The following is a 20,880-nucleotide window of genomic DNA, read 5'->3' as shown; positions in this document are numbered from 1 at the left end:
ATTTTTAATGGTGGATACTCTTATTTTTTTAATAAATAATCTTATCAACAAATTTTATAAAATAAACAATTTAAATTATCAAAATCAACTTAAGATAAGTTTGCAATTTAAATTATCAAAATCAACTTAAGATAAGTTTGCAGTGTCCAATTGAAAACACCGAGCGGAAAGGATCCACTCCCTTTTTCTTTTTTGTCCATTGTGTTTTTAACCAATCAATAATGCTATCATCTCACACTTACCATAATTATATTCATCTATACTATTGTTAAAAATGATCAAAGAAAAAAAAAATAGTAATTAGGAAACCAACACAAGACTTGAACTTATAATCATTATTAATATAATATAATATAACAAAAAATACTTTCACCACGTAAACAACATAAAAGATATATTTTTAATTTAAAATTAAAATTTATATTTTAAGTGATCGGTGGGTTCACACTCCTAATATTATTACATAAATATAAAGTGATTTTAACCAATAAATAATGCTATCATCTCACTTATCATAATTTATATGTATACTATTATATATATATATAGAGTAAAGGTTCTCTGATTCTCTAATTAAAATTTTAAAAAAAAATTATACAAAGAAGTGTATGAGACTCAAAACCAAGACCTTTGGGTTAAGAAATAAAATTCTTACTACTTAAATAACACATGTTATTATTATTATTATCATTTTTAATTAATTAAATTGCGTATGTATTGTGTTTGATTAAATAAATCTTACCATTCATGCCTGTTGCTAAATTTTATTTTATTTTTTAACCAATGTGCAATGCTATAATCTCATTTATATAATTATATTAGTTAATAAATTTTACTACTCCTATGCGTTACTAATACAATAACTCCACATCCAACTATTTTTTATTCTCGTTCAAAAAAACCTATTTTTTATTCTCTATTGAACCAAACCCAATTTGTTACATGCCCAGGACTAAACACACCCCCTCCCAAAATAAATAAATAAATAAAATCTGTCATTGCCGTTGGCCATGACTCTAATATCATTTTTACATAATTTTATACTAATATACTTTCCAACATGTTAATATACCTTTTATATATTTCGAATTCCAAAATGCTAATAAATCGCATATATTATGAAGGAAGTGTTATCATTTTAGGACAAATTATAAATATATTTTTTGAGATTTGATTAAAATACAAATTATTTTATGTGATTTTGAAAATTACATCCCGCCCCTTGACGTTTCAAATTTCATAATAATTGGTTTATTTTATTAATAAATTATTAAGTTAATTAATAATTTTTAATGATATCAAAAATTTATTTCAATTAATAATTCAGATGATTCTATTATTATATAGGAGAGCAATTCGAAATTTTATTTTTCAATTAATTTTGTTGAATAAAAAATTCTAACAAAAGGACATTTGTAATTTCTTAAATCATAAGGACAATTCATATTTTAAACAAATATAAAATGATATATTTGTAATTTATCCATTATTCTATAACAATTTCATTTCAGTAAACTATATAATATGATTTTTTTTCCCCATCATTTTTTGATCCAAGTAAATTTGTTTTTGTTTTTCTAGCCCAAAGGTTATTAGCTTGCTTCTATATCAGTTTTTATTCCTAATATAAATTTTTGTAAGATAAAGCCTTGTAAATTTCTCATTTATTATTCACCCTAAAAAATTTCTCATCTATCTATACTATATATTAAGCAAAAGGAGATTTTTAACCCCAAGTCTTGTAGGAGCTCCAATCTCCCAATCTAAATTTCCTGATTTTTTGATTTAAAAAAAAAATCTTAGCATTTATTAACTTCTCCCAACCCCCAAGTCTTACCCTCATAATAACACTCTAATGCATTAAGAACAAGCATAAAAAAAATTCTTTGAAATCCAACACATGAATTTCTTGAAAAGTCCTAACACATATGATTATTATACCTCATAATAACACTTTAATGCATTAAAAATAAGAATAAAAAAAAATTTCTTGAAAAGTCGAACACATATGATTATTATTAAAATATTAAACTTTAATATAATAAAATAAAAAAAACAGTTAATTTCTTGAAAAGTCTAACACACATGATTATTATCAAAATATTAAACTTTAATATAATATAAAAAAGAAAAAAAAGAAGACATTTTCAAATTTAAAAAAAAAACATTTAAAAATCACAATTTACATATATAGATAATTGTAAACATAATCCATACATAGCACGGATAATATACTAGTTTACATTAAATCAATTGAAAAATAGAATAATAATAATCCGTTTCAATTTCTCAATCAATAAAATTGATAATTTTAATTATGTATTAAATTTTCTTTAACCTTATTGAATTGAACCAATTATTAGACCCTAGTCATATGATAATTATATGTAACTTTAAACCATGCCCAATATTATTTTCCCTCTATTATTATTTTTAAAACCATGCCCACTTTCCTTCCACCCAAACAGAAAATCAGAGCCTTCCGACGTTTTTAAAAATGATTATAAAAATTTTGTGAAGCTTATATTACACTTACACTTAGAATAAACCCCTACTAATCAAAAGTAATCCAAGATCATAATCCTTTCACGATCTTTCTGATGAAAAAATTAGAAAACTGGAAAAAGGCAAAAACACTTTCCGTGTGGAAAGAAGTACCAAGATTCTCTCTGTACCAAAGCAAAAACCCATATACTTCAAGCCAAGTCGGTGCTCTTCACTCTCTCTCTCTCTCTCTCTCACATTGTGGATCGCCTCATTTCTCGATTCTCGCTTGATCGACTCGGAAGGTTAGTGGGTACTTCTCAAAGTTGAGCGATTTCGATCTTTTTATTTCAATTTTACATTAAATGGGTTTTATTTGTTGTTTATATGAAAGTTATTATCAATCGGTGTTTTTAACCCCTGTTTGGTTTCACGGAAATGGTGGAAGGAAATATGTATGTTCTCAAAGGAATGGATTGAAATGTCAAGATTTTGAAATTTCAATTTCTTTCCCTTTTCTTTGCTACATTTTCTCATCAGCCAAACGCATGACAAATCCGAATTGCGTTTATGCTCGTAATTTATCACTATTGATAAGTCATTCAAATTAAATTTGAGTTGTCTTTGGCTTCTTTTTTATTTTCTAGTTTAGGTTCATCACATTGAATGAGTTGAACTTTTATGTTTTACCAAAGTCTCTCTCTTATATTTGATTTTTGGTCTGTCCTTTTGATAGTTGATTTTTTTTTTTTTAGTTTTTGATGAGCCCTTTTGATAGTTGATTAAACACCCAAAAAATGTACAATGGTTTGAGAGAAGGTTAAAGATTATGAAAATTGGTTCATTGGTCCTTTATCCTTTGATAAAGTTGTGAATTTGTTGTTTTCTGTTTACAAAAATAAGAAACAAGTTTTACTTTTAATTTATTATTATTATTTTTTTAAAAAACTTGATTGGTGCATACAAATGTTTTGAAAAAAATTGAAACAAAAATAAAGAGTTATGTTTGGTGAGTTGACCAATGTGGTGGCTGGTGGTGGAGGGTGGACAGATGTGGTGGCCGACGATGGCCGCCAAAGTTAGTGGCTGGAGTGTCATGAGGGTGGCCGGAGGTCACGGGTGGAGACAGGCTGGTTGTCTGGAAGGTCAAACTGGCTGCTGGGCTGATGGAAGGTGGCCGGAGCTCGACGGAAGTCAGCTGGTGGCAGGGGGTGGGGGAGGGAGGGAGGAGAGATTAAAACTTTGTTTATTTATTGGTAATATAAGGTGAGAACAGGTAAGGATGTATAAGAACCAAAACTACTGAGAATAAATGAAAACACCTTTTTTTTTGGGTCTTAATTTCACTTTTTTTAAAACAAAAACAATATTTTCATTTTTAGTTTCCAAAAAAACTGGAATGAAAACATAAAAAAAGAAACCGAAGCATTATCAAACGTGGATCAGTTCAAGTTCCCACTGTTATGAGGTCTTGTTCTATTGGGTATCTTCTATTTGGATTTAGAGAAATTGGGTCTGAAGAATGGAATGTGTAATCTGGGTTACTCAACTATGTGATTTTTTTTTAAGTATTGGGGTTTTATTGATTAACAGAGAGTCAACTACACTACCAATTGTATGGATTGATAGTTATTGTAATTAAGTTGAGATGATTATTTCATCAATTGGCTCTTATGTTCTTAAGTTGCTTTGCTTTTTGAAACATTGAGCAATACTATAGTTTTATCTGAGTAAAATGGTTGTACAAGTTTTGGAGGTTTCTCTTTTTTTGATCAATTAATGATATAAATCTTCCATTCCAAATTATAATTTGTTTTTGATTCCTATGTTTATTGCAGAAAAGAAATGTAGTTTAGTTGTTTACTAGAATGGAGTAATAGCTTTTGAGGTTCAAACTTCAAATTGAAATGTTGATATGATTTGGCGTATTTGTATTTGACTTAACAGATTTTCGGTTTGTATTAGGTGGGATTGGATATTACAGAAAGAAGTAGTTTTGGATATTTTACTCTGAAGATTTTGTGTGAGAAAGAATGGATTCAGATAGAAGTGAGAAGGAAATGGTGGTGACTCAGATTAGTGTTGGTGGTTTCGATAATAATATCACTGCAAGAGTGCTTTTGGATTATTTCGAAGATAATAATATTGGAGTTGTGTGGAGGTGTAGACTGAAGACTTCTTCAACCCCTCCTGAATCATACCCAAATTTTAACATCGACACTACTGATTTGCAGAGAACAAATAATTATCAGAAAGTAGAACCCCATGCATTCGTGCATTTTGCAATGCCCGATTCGGCAAAGTCAGCTTTGGATGCCTCAGGGCGTGGCGAGCTTATATTAATCAACAAACATTTGAAGATTAGTTTGGGGCCTGAGAATCCATTTAGCATGAACCAAAGGAGGAGGACTATTGATCCTTATAAGTTATCCGGCGTGGGGCTTGAAATTGGAAGCTTCGCTAGCAGAGACGAGCTCTTGGTCAGTTGGAGAGGACGGGTTGACTTTGTTGTTGATCCCTTCAATGGATCGTGCAAATTTCTTTTCACCAAAGACACAGCATTTTCCTTTAAAGGAACGAGCAAACATGCATTAATCAAATGCAACTTTAAAGTAGAGTTCTTGGTGAGGGACATCAATGAGATCAAACAATATACTGATACATCGTCCTTGGTTGTTCTTTTGCAGCTGGCTTCGTCTCCCTTGCTTTACTATAGAACTGCAGATGATGATATTGAAGTATCTGTTCCGTTTGATTTGTTGGATGATGATGATCCTTGGATTCGGACCACAGATTTTACACCCAGTGGGGCCATTGGTAGGTGCAATACTTACCGGATTGTAGTTCCGCCTCGTCATGGTCCAAAGCTGAATAAGGCCATGGGTTATTTTAGGGAACGAAAGGTTCCGGATGAACGGCTCAGACATCAACTTAGGATACTGAACGAACCTTATTTTGGAATGACCATGCCCGATCCTTTCTTTTGTATTCAATACAAGAGATATATAACTTTTGAAGTATTGTTTTTGGTGAACGCGGTGATGCACAAAGGCATAATCAACCAGCACCAGTTGTCAGATGGGTTTTTTGATTTACTCAGAAGCCAAACAGAGGAGGTCAATATAGCTGCATTAAAGCACATATGTTCTTACAAGCGACCCGTGTTTGATGCCTATAGGAGGCTGAAAATTGTCCAAGATTGGTTGATGAAAAACCCGAAACTTCTCAAGAGCCGTAAACAGTTTGACAATGTTGTAGAAGTAAGGAGGTTGGTTATCACTCCAACCAAAGCCTATTGTCTTCCGCCAACAGTTGAAATTTCTAATAGGGTCCTCAGGCATTACAAAGATGTTTCTGATCGTTTTTTGAGAGTTACCTTCATGGACGAAGGTATGCAGACTCTTAATTCAAATGTTTTTACCTATTACGTTGCACCGATCGTGAAAAACATCACCGCGAACTCTTTCCCTCAGAAAACCACAGCTTTTCAACGGGTAAAGACTATTCTAAATCAGGGTTTTCATTTATGTGGTCGGAGGTACTTGTTTTTGGCGTTCTCATCGAATCAATTGAGGGATCGTTCTGCTTGGTTTTTTGCTGAAAACAAGAATATCAGTATCCAAAATATAATAGATTGGATGGGAAAGTTCAAGAACCGGAATATCGCCAAGTGTGCGGCTAGGATGGGACAATGCTTCTCTTCAACTTATGCCACAGTTGAAGTTCCACCAAATGAGGTTAACGCAGAACTCCCCGATATTAAGCGAAACAACTATGTTTTCTCTGATGGGATAGGGATGATAACGCCGGATCTTGCAATGGAAGTGGCGGAGAAACTGCAGTTGACGGTGAACCCACCATGTGCTTATCAGATAAGATATGCCGGTTGCAAAGGCGTTATTGCTTGTTGGCCGGGAAAGAATGATGCGATCCGGCTTTCCTTGAGGCAAAGCATGATCAAATTTGAGTCCAGCCACACCGTCCTTGAAATCTGTTCTTGGACTAGATTCCAACCCGGATTTCTCAACCGGCAGATAATAACATTGCTTTCAACATTGAAAGTTGCAGACGAAACATTTTGGAAAATGCAACAGTCAATGATTTGTAAACTAAATCAGATGACTGTCAACACGGAAGTGGCTTTCGATGTTCTTACTGCTTCATGTGCTGAGCAAGGAAATACAGCAGCAATAATGTTAAGTGCGGGTTTTAAGCCTCAAACCGAACTTCATCTACGAGGCATGTTAACTTGTATTAGAGCTGCACAACTCTGGGGGTTAAGAGAAAAAGCTCGGATCTTTGTTAGTTCCGGGAGGTGGTTAATGGGTTGCTTGGATGAGCTTGGGGTGCTCGAACAAGGCCAATGCTTTGTTCAAGTGTCAAGTCCCACACTTGAAAACTGTTTTGCAAACCATGGCTCTAGATTTTCCGGGACAAAGAAGAATCTTCTAGTAATTAAAGGCTTCGTAGTGATTACAAAGAACCCATGTCTTCACCCCGGAGATATACGAGTTTTAGAAGCAGTAGATGCCCCTGGGTTGGATCATCTTTCTGATTGTCTGGTTTTCCCTCAAAAGGGTGACAGACCACATACAAATGAAGCATCAGGAAGTGACCTCGATGGCGATCTCTATTTTGTCACATGGGATGAAAACTTGATTCCACCTAGTAAGAGGAGCTGGGTGCCAATGGACTATACGCCAGCAGAAGTAAAAGAATCACCTCGTACAGTTACTCAAAGGGTAATTTTCTACTAATTTTGAATAGTATTTTCAGTTTCTGCCTTCTATCAGGTTTCAGGACATAATCTTGAGTCAATTTCTTCCTTCGTAGACATTACCACCTATCATTTGGTTAGTTTGTTTTGCTGACCAAAGTAATCACTGACCTTTTAAGGGAAATTTGCTCTTCCTATACCTTTAGAAAAAAGGCACAAAAAAGCAATGTTTTAAAAATCGGACCGGTGAGTGAATCGGAAAAATGATCGGGTGGACGGGTCACCGGTTCAACCGTCGGGTTGAACCGGAATCGAACCGTGACGTCATAAATATATTAAAATTATATTTAAATAAAAATATAAGTAATAAAATTATAAATTAAAAATTTTAATAATCTTAAATATTTCTCTTAATACTTTTTTTATTAAAAAATATGAAAATATATTTAAAAATATTATTAATTTTAATTTTGGAAGAAGAAATCAAATATTTAATATGCCCTCCATATGATTTTAATTCAAATAATTTGATTGAAAGAAGAGCAAAAATTTTAGAGGGATATCAAAATTTTAAGTTTCCCTCCAATAAATTTGATTGAATCCCACATAGATTTTTTGAGTTTTTTTAGAAGAATTTTTTTCTTATAAATAGATAGAAGCTTTCACAATAATTTCAAGCTCTCAATGGGATTCCTCACAAGAGGAGACCCTTAAAAGAGAGTTTCCAATTAAATTTTTATTATATATATATAATATATATATATATATATATAAAATAAGAAAGAAAGAAAGAAAAGAAAGAAAGAATAAAAAAAAAATACAAAAAATTCGTTTAAACGGCCGGGTGAACTGGAACCAGGTCGACCGGTTCGGAAACCGGTTCGACCACCGGTTTTTCCAGTTCTCCCAAAATAGGCTGGTTTTCCACTATGACCAGTTTACTGGGTGCACCCGGACCGGAACCCCGACCGGTCGGCGGTTCAACCGGTTGAACCGGCCGGTCCGGTCCAGTTTTTAAAACCATGCAAAAAAGACTTATGACTTGCTTGATTTTAGTGTTTCAAATTATCTTGCTAATATAGTAGGACAACATTGGTGTTAGTGTTTATGTATGTGGTTTATTCACTTGAAACACTCAGAATCTAGTCCACTTGATGATAGTAAGTTAATAACATGATGATTCTTATTTATCGAAAAAAAAAGCTAGTGACATGATGATTCTTCTTTGATGGAGCAATGGTTGAAGTTTCTTAGCAGTAACCATTATTCTAACTTGTAAGCTAGTGTTAAAATGTTAGTGGTAAGGGTGTACTGTTTAATTAAATTGCAAGAAAAACAAGTTAGTATTGAAGTTTTATTGGATAATCATCTAATAATCATTTCACATTATTTGTTGAAATTTTAGAAGCTAAGTTGTATGTTTATTTCTTTCATCTCTACTGTTTGGATACCAAGCGGGTCTCAGAGAACTGTCTCACACTATGTTGTTTTTAATTTACAGGATATAATAGATTTTTTCTCAAAAAACATGGTGAATGAGAACTTGGGTGCAATTTGCAATGCTCATGTGGTTCATGCTGATCTGAGTGAATATGGAGCATTGGATGAGAAATGCATCACGTTGGCAGAGCTTGCTGCGACAGCTGTTGATTTTCCGAAAACTGGACAGCTTGTGACGATGCCCTCTCAACTGAAACCAAAAATGTACCCGGACTTCATGGGCAAAGAACCGTTTCAGTCATACAAGTCAAAGAAAATTTTGGGCAGGCTCTATCGGCAAATTAAAGATGCATATGACAATGACGTGGAAGCACCTTCTGAGCTAACATTTGTTCCTGGAGACATTCCATATGACACAGACCTTGAGATTCCAGGATCCATAGATTTCATTGATGATGCATGGAGCCATAAATGCTCGTATGATGGGCAATTGAATGGTCTTCTAGGACAGTACAAAGTGAACCGGGAAGAAGAGGTTGTAACGGGACACATATGGTCCATGCCAAAGTACAACAGCCGGCAGCGAGGAGAACTTCAAGAGAAGCTGAAACATGCTTACAGTGCCCTTCGGAAAGAGTTCAGGCAAAATTTTGAGAAGATCTCGGATGTCAGTCAACTCTCTGATGATGAGAAGAATACATTGTATGAAGGAAAGGCATCGGCATGGTACCAGGTGACTTATCATCCTAGTTGGGTGAAGAAGTCACTGGAGATTCAAGAGTCCAATGGCACTGACCAGATGTTGATGTTGAGTTTTTGTTGGATTGCAGCTGATTACCTTGCACGAATCAAGATTAGGTGTCGGGGAATTGAAAATTTTGACTCAACTAAGCCGATTAATTCTCTTGTGAAGTACCTCGCTGATCGGATTTGATTGGTGATTGAAAGCTGTTGATAGCTTCTTCTTGGTTATTTTAAAGCTACAAGACCACTCTGCCATTGTTACAGGTCAGTTTTCATTTCTTTTGTCGTCATTACATATACTTGAGTTGTATCACAGGGATCTAAATGTAGGAAATTTGGGATTATCTGAATCTGTTTCTCAGATTTCAGTACAAACTTGTAGAATGTTTTTTAGTGAACTTGAGTAAAGTTGTAGTTATACGAAACATAGTTCTAACTTGTCTGGTAAATAGAGAGCTTGATCCAAGAACTTTGTCATCCTTGGGGATCATCAGTGGTTACTCTGGTTATGTTTTTATGGAACTTCAAATTAAGTTGCGACTCTTACTATACTTTGTTCATATAACCTTTTGGATTTTCAGATTCAAACCATTGGGTCCTAGTGAGCTTTTGGATTTGTAGCCTTTCAATTATTTAAGAATTCAATGACTTAGCCATCAGTGCAGTTGAGCATTAAGAACTTGATAACTCTTGTTTGATGTACTAAAAAATAAAATAAAATAAAGTAAATTCACTGACTTGTGGGACTATTGATTTATGGTTATACATCTACATTAGTTAGTGGTTTAATTACCTTTAGGCTTATGACTTGAGAAATTTCTCAAGTGCGAGCCTTTAAGAACCATGTCCTCCCTGTTAACCCGCTTATAATAGTTTCACTTGAAAGTTTCAGATTTTGACACAAAATGTGCAAAATTCTGTTTAGTTTGGTTTTAAAGTATCTTTTCTGATTTCTTTTTTTTGGGAAAAAAAAAATATAAACTAGTTTGATGATTCTTCTCAAGTTCAAAGCTTTGACCTCCTTGAAAGTTTTGATCCAAGAGCTTTGAGATTTGATCTCTTACGCTGTGTTTGGTTGGGGGATTTGGGAAGGGAAATGGAAAGGGAAATGGAAATGAAAGGAAAAGGAGAAAGAATTAATAGAATTCCAAATCACAACTATGTTTGGTTGTGTTGGTTATAAAATAGAATTGATGTCCTAAAAGGTATCCTATTTCTTTATTTATTTCTCACCCCCTTTCTTTTCCCATATATTTTTTATTATAACCAAACATAAATAGGATTACATTTCTCATTCCTTTTCCAAATCCCACCTCAAAAACTTCAACCAAACACAGCATTAGGATATATGTTAAAAAAAAAAAAATTTAAAAAATCTACTTTATGCATGGAAATAAGCATAATAAAAAATTGTATATATATATATTTTTAAATTTACTGATCAATGATAAGTATAGTATTATTGGCATTAAAATAGCGAACTCGATGATGGTGATATATGGAGCAAATAACTGGCAAGAGTAATGTCCACTTTATGTCAATTTTTGTGTTTGTGAATTATTATTATTTTTTAATAAGCATATCAACTCAACCACCACATGCTCTTGTTTTTTCTCTCCAAAATTAGAAAATTCTCTATACATCTGTAACTCTTAAAATTTAAAATTTAACACACAAAAAAGTTATTAATAATGACACAACTTATTTGCACCTTAGAGCATCTCCAACGGTGTACCAAATGTTTCACCAAATCTGAGTAAAAAATGGATCATTTCTTTAATTTGATACTTCGCGCTCCAACGGTTCAACATCAAATCCGTTTCATCAAATTTGTGCTGGGCGACCGGTTGGTTGACCGGCCGGTCGACCGGCCGGTCAACCGGTAACGGCAAAATTTTTTTTTTTTTTTTTTTTTTACCGGTTTGAACCTTTTTTTTTGAACTTTTTCAACTTTTGGTGGTCGACCGGGTGGTCAACCGGCCGGTCGACCGGGTGGTCGACCACCTAGGCAAAAAATTTTTTTTTTTTTTTTTTTTTACTGGTTTCAACCTTTTTGTGAACTGTCTGAACTTTCTCTGGGGCGACCGGTTGGTTAACCGGTTGGTCAACCGGATGGTCGACCCGTTCGTCTCATCCCAACGGTTAGGAACAGTGTTTTGGTGAAATGCTTCGCCTGCACTCAGTTTGGTACCATTTTTGCTGAATTCTGGATTTGATATCGATTTGGTGAAAACGTTGGAGCTTAAAAAAATGGCTTTTTCACCAAATTTTAAATTTGATGCCAGGTTTGGTTCACCGTTGGAGATGGTCTTAGAAAACATATCAAACTCAATTTTACAAAGTTGAAATTTTCACTTTATTTTCATCTTTTTGAACTGAAAACCAGATTAAGTTGAAAATATTTGGCAAACATTTTTAAATACAACACAAGTATGAAATTTAAAATTGTAAGCTAAGGGTGTGTTTGGTAATGTTTACGTTTTCAGTTTATATTTACAAAAATTTTATAAACTGATTTTTGTTTATTTTTTGTTTATTTTTAGAAAAACATAAACTACAAACACGTTTGGTAATTGACAAAATGTTTAAAAAAATTTAAAAATATAAAAAAGAGTGAGAAATGGCAAGTGGTAGGAAGTGGCGGCGGAAGACGGTGGTGGAATGTGGTGACGATGGGTGGTAGGTAGCTGGTGGTAGTGGTGGGTAGTGGCAGGTGGGTGGTGGTGGTGGGTGGGTGGGTGACGGTGGTAGGTAGTAGCGAGTGGGTGGTGGTGGCGGTGGTGGTGGCGGGTGGGTGGGTGGGTGACGGTGGCGGGTGGTGGTGGCAAGTGGGTGGCGGATAGCGGGTGGTGGTGGGTGGTGATGGTGGGTGACGGTGGCGGGTGGTAACGAGTGGGTAGTGGTGGTGGTGGTGGCGGCGGCGGCGGCGGCGGTGGTGGGTGGCGGGTGGTGGTGGCAGTGGCGGTGGTAGGTGGTGGTGGGTGGTGGGTGGCGGGTGGGTGGTGGGTGACGGTGGTGGTGGTGGTGGGTGGGTGACGGTGGTTGGTGGCGGCAGGTGGTGGATGGTGGTGGCAGGTGGGTGGTGAGTGGTGGTGGCAAGTAAGTGGCTGGTAGTGGTGGCGGGTGGTGGATGGTAGTGGCGGGTGGCGGATGGTAGTGGCGGGTGACGGGTGGATGGCAGGTGGGTGTGGGTGGTGGTGACGGCGGCGGCTAGGGGTGGGTAGTGGTGGCGAGTGGGTGGTAGGTGGGTGGTGGCTAGTGGTGGCTGGTGGGTGGCTGGTGGATGGTGGTGGCGGGTGGTGGCTGGTGGTGGCAGGTGGGTGGTGAGTGGTGGTGGCGGAAGACGGTGGTGGAAAATGGTGGCGGGTGGTGGCTAGTGTTGGGTGGTAAAAAAAAAAAAAAACTGAAAACTCAAAATGGAAACACATTTTTTGTGTTTTCATTTTTTAGCTAAATTTATAAACTGAGACCACTGATTTATAAATCAAAAATTTTACCAAACAAGTTTTTATTTGAGTTTTTTAAATTTTTGTAAATATAAACAGAAAACTGAAAACGTAAGTGCTACCAAACGGCACCTAAATATACGGCAAATAAGCGGTTGCGACATAGTTTTCAAATAGGAACTCTCTCTCTCGAGTTATCTTCGCGATGAACAAAATCTCTTCTTTTATCTCTTTTGTTACAAAAACGTTCATTTGGGATGTGGATTATTAGCTTTTTAATATTTTTTTTTTTTTGACTATTTTGATAAAAAGTCAAAAAATTATAAAAAATTCACAAATTAAAAATATAAAAAAAATTAATTTATTGATGCAAAGTACAAGTCATAAGTTGTGACACGGTGATGTGTCTGTCCCAGTACAAATTACACACGGGTGTACAACAAATTTACACAGGACAGTGTTGTTCAGTTCGTAGGGGCCTATCACGGGTCCCATTTTAATAATCTGAACTGTAGAACTCATCGAGTACTATATGTTTGTTAAAAATCACGTTGATCGGATATCGCTAACTACATTATCAAATTAGTTTTGTATAAAAAATATATGGTATTATAGTTAACGGTTGAAAAAAAAAACTAATCCAATCAGATAGCTATCGATATTCGATCAACGTGATTTTTTATAGATATAGTACTTGATGAGTTCTACACATTGAACGGTTCAGATTATCAAAATGGGACCCGTGATGGCCCCCACAGGCCGTATAGCACCATCCAATGCAATGCCTAAAAAGTAGGCAAGTATTTCTTAGCATCAATTCAGCATGCGTATACGGTACGGCTGTACAACTCACAATTCTTATCTTCTCCTACACACTAATTTATATAATTTTTTAATACACATTTTTTCGTAAAAAATCAAAAAGTTAACCCAAACAATTATATTTTTTTCTTAAACTTTTTAGTCTAAAAAATGCACTTATTTACGACACCCTAAACAACCCCTAATCTAAGGTTAAAAAACCTAGTTTAGGATAAACTTTTTGACTTTTTTAACTTTTGTAAGAAAAAAAATGAAATGATTATAATTTAGATGTGATATTTTATCTTATTAATTTTTTAATTTATTTTATTTTTTTTGTGATTAAAATATTCGAAAGATCAAATTTTTTGGCATGCCAAACGAAGGCAAACTATCTTTCTGTCGCATATGAAATCCAAAGAGGTTTTTCACATGGTAGACAGGTAATTTATGAGAAAAGACAGAGGAGGATGACAACAAAAAATCTCACAACTCTATAATTGAGATTAGCTTTAGATTTACACGAAGTTGTTTAAGTTGGCCATTGCACCATGTTCCCTTCCAACCATTTGGTCTCAAATCAAGCATCACCTTCTCCCTTAAAGTGATTTATAGGGATTGGCTATGATAATTATGATAATAATAATGTTTTATTTATGGGGACCACTTGATTTTGATTTGACGATTAATGATGGGGTAAACCTTATTATCTTAAATTAATGAGTATTTTCTTTTCCAAATAAAATTTTGTCTGTCTGTGTCATAAGTTAAAAATCATTTTCTCATGAAGAAAAAAAAAATTAATAATAATAATTAGTGGGTCTTTTTCATAACAAAGATGCTATTAAAGAATTAATGTTCCTCCCAGTCCTTGATTTATGAAGTCTTAGCTGGAAAATACTGACAATAACATGGGATACTCCAAAACAAATTGATTAAAGTTGTTTTTTTAGCATGAGGGTAATGCTTCACATTTTCATGGGATTATGGTTGAATATAGCTTTCGAACGGTTCTTGACTTCAATTTTTTTTATAACCGAAAATTGATCGTAGAGAGAACCAGTGATGATATACAAATAAAAAATATATACATAAAATTTATGCAGGATGATATAGGCCTATGACTTTGAAAGAGAAGTCTATTAAGATTCATTTTAATTATAAAAATGTTACTATCATCTCATTATAATAATACTAATAATAATAATAATAATAAATATGTATAAAAGTGTTAGAGAATAATAGTGTGTTTGGTTTCAATTTTTTGAAAATTGAATTTTTTATTTTTCGTATTTTTTTATTTTGAGTGAATATTTTTAAAATTTTAAGTAATTTTTTTATTTTTTTAGATGCACCTTTCTTAGACATATCTAAATAGTAAAATATTTTAAAAATTAATAAATACAAAAAAATACAAAAAAAAATGTATTGAATTTTCGTATTTTTTTAATATTTTTTGGTATTTAATGTATTTTTTAAAGATTTTTTCACAAATATTATACTTTTTAAGTATATTTATGTTTGATGTGTCTAAAAATTAAAAAAAAAATATGCTTAAAATATTAAAAAATTTCATTGAAAACATTAAAATACGAAAAATAAAAAAGTAGAATTTTTTAAAAATTATTTGCTAGAAATTGGAACCAAACAAGCTGAATTTTCAAATGAAATTGCTTTGATTATAAATTCAAGTTTCATGACCCTCATTTGGCCAGCTAGGAAGACAGCTGGGTTAAGAATTACTACACCTTATTAGGTGCAAGTATTATACTTTTTAATTACATATATTATGATTTCCATAGATTATAATCCTTACATGTATACTGAACCAACTTTTTAGTTACTGAACAGCAATGTTATATATTTTAAAAAAATACTTAGAATTTAAAATGTATGAATTAAATTTGTTCAGTGTGACTCTTACAAGTCCAAAATACAATTTGAAATTATGTAAAGTCTTTTTGTTTACTCAAAATTTAAAAGGCTTTAGGATTCAACTTTCTTGTTTTACAACTTTCTATTTTAATGTCATTTAGGACTTGACAAAGTTATATGATTTCATCCATTGGTTTTGATGGAAATGAAGAGGGGACCGTAAGCTCCTCCTCCTCTGTAATGACCTTAACATACCCTTTTTCGCTCAGCTTAACATACATGGCAAGAAAGTAGGACAACACAGACAGGTTCTCTTAATGAGTAGTTGAGAGAGATGGAAAAAAATTGCACTATATGCATTAATTACTTGTACAGTTGTCAGCCAGAGTGATACCCAACTTTTTGCCCCCTACTCGGCACGGCATACTTTATCAGTAGTGCGAGGAACACAGAAAGTTCCGAACACAAAATATACAGATGTGAAACAAAATATGTTTGCATTCGGATCTACAGATGCAAACATATGTGTCACTAACTCACATATGTGCATTATGTATTTAAAATTTTATGTATTCCTAGGCTTTTCTCACACTTATTCGTCAAAAATCCTTGGAACAAAATCGTATCTCGAAAGTTTTGCATATCATATTTTTGGATATGGAAACACTTTGAATACAGAAAATTCTCAACCTTTAAAAATCGTTGAGAAGCTAAGACACCAAAGCATACTGCTAATTTTACATATATTACTGATTGTACAATTCACATGTTACAGCATTGCAGATTACTAATAATAATACACAAGTTCAATTATGGAGTCTGCTCCCAAGCCCTAGATAGCATTTATGTCTATCATTTAGAACCCATACCAACCAAAAGCAGAAGAGTTCCCCGCAATTATACTTTCTTGACAAGATTTGCATTTGCCATCACAATTTGGAGCCACATCTAGGAGGGACATTATAGTAATATTAACACTAGCATTTCACACTGCTGATTATGTAACTAAGGTTCTGTTTTTCTGTAAAACACTTATTTTTATTAGGTTATGTCTCCAGATTCTCACATAATTTAGTTATTATAAGCATTTTGCGACAATAAATTTGAAAATTCATCTTTGATCCAACCCAAGAGAATAGCGCAATAGATACTGTATTAATATTTTAGTACTACAAGAAAGGAAGAGAGAACTGTAGCCGATAAACTTACATGAAATTTTACATTCAAGGGGAAGCTAAGGTTTCTATCTGTTGCCTCCTATCTACACAAAATCTAATCATAGAATTAGACACACCTCTATCACTTAGGCTTTGTACAATCATATGTGAGAGAGTTATGTTCAATTCTATGATCAGATTATGAACGCTTAGCATTTTTGATATAGTCTATAGGGCTATTTTTAGGACTTAACCAAACAAGGAAGGAACTCCATCTAGAGGTGAAGGCATCGGACAATTCCAATTCAACAGCTCTTCAATCATCTGCATTGCAACTCTATTCTCTTCATCCATCTCCTCTCCAACCTCCATCCCAGATGTCACGGACAACGACGATGACGTCGATGATGAAAACGACAACGACGATGACGATCCATCGCTTTCTGTGTTCTTCGTCTTGCCTAGTTGGACTCTCATGACCCAGTTGGAGCCAGACCTCGTCCCGGCGTGCTTTTGCCAGACTCCGATATGAGAATTGTCTGTGTCGAGCCTCAAGCAAGTGAGGGAAGGTGATGGGTCCTTACAGCATTTTCGAAGCTTTGCGCTGAGAATGCTTGACATGGTTGATGGTGATATTGGGTTGCCTTGGCCAGACTGTGTGTTGTTGTCGACACCACCTTCCCGGTTTGTGGATGGTGGGAAATTTGTCTTTGCATTTTGTCCATTCATCAGGATGGCTGCTTGGTCGTATGCCCTCGCAGCCGCCTCAGCTGTCTCGAATGTGCCAAGCCAGATCCTCCTTTTCCTACACAAGAGATAGGGAAGCGACGATCAAAATGAAAAAAAAAAAACAAGACATGTACATATTTTGGATTTTCTAGCCATTATTCACCAATATATCGGCTGATACTGTTCAATATCAACCTATATGACTGTATGGTTGATACCGACGCGGAATCTAATACTGTTATTTAAAATTCCTATTTTCAATGTTTGGGTGGAAGAGACATAAATGTATGGAAATATAATTATAGTAAAAATGTGAGGGTATATAGAGAGACGAGATTGAGATGTTAGTATTGAAAGCAAAGTTTCAAAGTGTTATTATAAAATGAATTGGTATGGCTTGTGTGCGCGGTCATAAAATTTTAATATTATTTGTCAGAAAAATAGCCTTTCAGTAGTCAAAATGATAATATTGGTAGTTTTCTTGTGAATTTTTAAAAATCATTTCAAAGGAGAATCAAGTGACAGTAGCTATCTTCAAATTTTAAAAATCACCAACTGAAAAAAAAATTAGTTTTGTTGGTTGTGAATCAGCTATGAATGATACGTAGGGTGTAATTTTTTCTTCTAATCATTATTGGGTAGAGATTTAAAATCATAATGTGCATTGTGAATGTGTATTTGGAAGTGAAGCTATATATATAATTATAGAATGTGCATTGTGTCTAAAAATATGCGTATGTTTAAAATTTTCGTACCAGAACATAACATAACATAACATAAGAATAAGAATAATGATGGAATATAAAGAAAGAAAGAAAGAAAATATAAATGGGGTTTGCAAATTGCAATGTACGGAGAGATTGGATTGAAATTAAAACTTACAGTAAAGGGTGGCGAATTTCAGATACCCAGGAACCCCACTGGCGTTGCCTGACACCTCTGAACTTCTTTGATTGTACCATGTTCTTCTCTTTTTAGAGAAAGAGAAAGAAAAAGAAAGAGAGAGATTCAGAGAGTGTTGCAGAGAGTGGATGAAGTACTTAGTTACATGGATGGATGCGAGTGAGAGAGAGAGAGAGAGAGAGATATGAATGAAGAGGAGAGAGAAGAGAGAGGATGTTAATATGTTCGCTGGTGTCGGTGGAGTGGAAAGGAGAGAGGCCGAAAGTCTAAAATAAATGACGTTTCTGTTTTTGGGTTTTTGGGGGTGAGCATGGATTCCTCCTTGCATTATTTTCTATTTGTAAGGTTATTGGACTTATTTTTAGGCTTAATTTTAATAATTTTAATTATTTATATTTTAAGATTTATTTAGTATATTATATTTGTAAAAATTTAAATTGATCGGGTATAAAAAAATATGTGTTTAGAAAAATCAAACTAAAAATTATTTTTAAAAAAAATTTAATAAACATTTTTCCGAACACATACTTCCTCATATCCGATCAACTTGGTTTTTTACATGTACGATATACTGAACAAATCTTAAAATATGAACAGTTCGAATTATCAAAATTAGGTCTAAAAGTGAGTTTAAATAAAAAAATGTAGGACTTTCTTTAAGCGTGCAACTTACACCTTCCATTTACGCATTTTCTGTTGCTGTCCTGTTTAATGTTTATATCTTCCATTTACGCCTTTTGTGTTAGTGGCATATGGTGTGCAACCTTAAAGGGTTGCACACCATAACAGGACCCAAAAATGTAAGAAAGAAGTGCAAGGAGGGAATCTTGACTCCATTGGGGTTGGGGTTGGGGTTGGGGTTGGGGTTGGTTGGGGGAGCAATAAAAGTTTTCACCAAACTATGATTTTGTTTGGAAATAATTTTTTCAGTTTTTTTTTTTTTTTTGTTATTTTAGTTTATCTTAAAAAGTTTTGTTTGAGATAAATTTTTAATTTTTTTATACTTTTGTGAGAAAAAAAATACAATCATAAATTGAATATAACATTTTATCTTATTAATTTTTTAATTTATTTCATCTTTTAATAGGCTAATTTAGAGAGTATTTGAAATAATTTAAATAAATATTTTTTTTAATTTTTTACAAAATAATATACAAAAAAAAATGTGACTCAAATTTTTTTTTTTTAAAAATATTAAAATAAAAAATGCCAAATAATGTCTTAATTTCAACCCAACCATCTTTCCAAATGGTGTTCCTAGCAACTTCGGCTAATTGTAGTAAATGAGTGAAATGACTTTTAGCCTTTAGGAAGGACACTTTTTGGAGTCTCCCTTGTCAAAGAGTAGTAAATGAATGAAATGACTTTTAGCCTTAGGGTCCTTTAGGGGTCTACCCCGTTTTGACAAAGGAAAATATTTCTCTATCTCCTAAAAAAAATACCTCATAAAATTCTTTTTGTGGTTCCAATATTCGATAGAGAGGTCATTATCTAGGCTATTATTATATTAATTAATTTAGATAGTTATCGTTTTGAGACGTATATGGGTCACTCATTATTATGTGAGTAACTTCGCGTGTATTATAAAAGGATTTGATTAATGAATGTTATAAATGTATTGATTATTAATATTTAAATTAATCATACATCGTTTGTTGTACACACTTTCGTATTATTTTAAGCTTCTTAAAGATATTTGTTAACAAAATCTTTTTATAAAATTTTATAAGTTGATCATTTTTTATACACAAAAGATAAGTTATACACGCCAATATATTTACAAAAATCATATCTGACTCAAAATTTAACTTTTTATATGATACCACGTCCAAGTTCCAAACTTCAAACCATCTCACCGTTGACATTATTGGTCGTTGCCGTCCAACATTTAAGATCCGATGAAGAAAAAATGAAGACAAATAATAGTGCACTATAGATGATGGTGTTGCTGTTAGGGAAATTCAGGATTTTCTACAAATAAATCAATCAATAGGAATAAAAATAAATATAAAAAAATTAAATCAAAAGAAACACAAGAATTTTACGTGATTCTCTTAATGTGAGGTACGTCTACGGGATCGAAGTCCGATTTCACTATCAATCAAAAAGTTTCTAAACGATTACAAACGAGACACGAATGGTCTCACAAAATCATCCTTAGGTAAATTCCAAATAATCACAAATAAACAAGAGAAAAGATCTCACCAAATAGATGAACAAAATCTTCAAAACCAGAGTTGTAGAAATCTAAAATAACAACCCAAATCAGCCGAAACAGAGCAACTAGCCGAAGATGCACACCTTAACCAATTAACCCACTAAATTGGTTTCTCCACAGGCACTATCTCACCAAAAAATATGAATTAACTTGCTGCCACTCCTTTTTTTCGAATTGATTACCCAAGTCCTATTTTTCCAAAATCAATTAGCTACTGTTGTTGCTATATATGCCGAGAAAGACAAAACAATATTTATATATTGTTAATTCTACGGTTTGTTTTATCAAAACCCTAATGACTCATCACGCCAACGGCGTAAGCAATATTCGGCCTTGTACAAACCATGGCGTACATCAAAGAATCAA

At 33.7% G+C, this 20,880-nt stretch overlaps 2 protein-coding genes across 2 annotated transcripts; one reads left to right on the top strand and one right to left on the bottom strand.

Annotated features, from left to right (window-relative positions):
* Positions 1-2,469: 2,469 nt before the first annotated feature.
* LOC114278397 (RNA-dependent RNA polymerase 6-like) lies at positions 2,470-9,931 on the top strand. Its single transcript, XM_082901487.1, has 3 exons — positions 2,470-2,789; positions 4,450-7,226; positions 8,703-9,931. Exons 2-3 carry the CDS (start codon positions 4,518-4,520, stop codon positions 9,573-9,575), a joined length of 3,582 nt encoding a protein of 1,193 aa, XP_082757613.1. The 5' UTR covers positions 2,470-2,789; positions 4,450-4,517; the 3' UTR covers positions 9,576-9,931.
* A 6,712-nt stretch (positions 9,932-16,643) lies between these two features.
* LOC114278396 (ethylene-responsive transcription factor SHINE 2) lies at positions 16,644-18,540 on the bottom strand. Its single transcript, XM_028220414.2, has 2 exons — positions 18,276-18,540; positions 16,644-17,469 (listed from the first exon to the last, which is right to left on the bottom strand). The coding sequence occupies exons 1-2, from the start codon at positions 18,353-18,355 to the stop codon at positions 16,914-16,916; spliced, it is 636 nt and encodes a 211-aa protein (XP_028076215.1). The 5' UTR covers positions 18,356-18,540; the 3' UTR covers positions 16,644-16,913.
* Positions 18,541-20,880: the final 2,340 nt, after the last annotated feature.

The sequence above is a fragment of the Camellia sinensis genome, chromosome 13, assembly GCF_055761805.1.
Source record: "Camellia sinensis isolate YWXY chromosome 13, ASM5576180v1, whole genome shotgun sequence".
NCBI lineage: Eukaryota > Viridiplantae > Streptophyta > Magnoliopsida > Ericales > Theaceae > Camellia > Camellia sinensis.
The sequence above is the reverse complement of the archived record's forward strand: the minus strand, read 5'-3'. Positions and strand labels throughout refer to the sequence as shown.

Excerpts from the sequence above, each read along its gene's own strand:
- LOC114278397 (XM_082901487.1), top strand. The coding sequence starts at position 4,518 with ATGGATTCAGATAGAAGTGAGAAGGAAATGGTGGTGACTCAGATTAGT. Across the intron at positions 7,227-8,702 it reads CTCGTACAGTTACTCAAAGG|GATATAATAGATTTTTTCTC; the intron begins GTAATTTTCTAC and ends TTTAATTTACAG.
- LOC114278396 (XM_028220414.2), bottom strand. The coding sequence starts at position 18,355 with ATGGTACAATCAAAGAAGTTCAGAGGTGTCAGGCAACGCCAGTGGGGT. Across the intron at positions 17,470-18,275 it reads GAAATTCGCCACCCTTTACT|GAAAAGGAGGATCTGGCTTG; the intron begins GTAAGTTTTAAT and ends TCTCTTGTGTAG.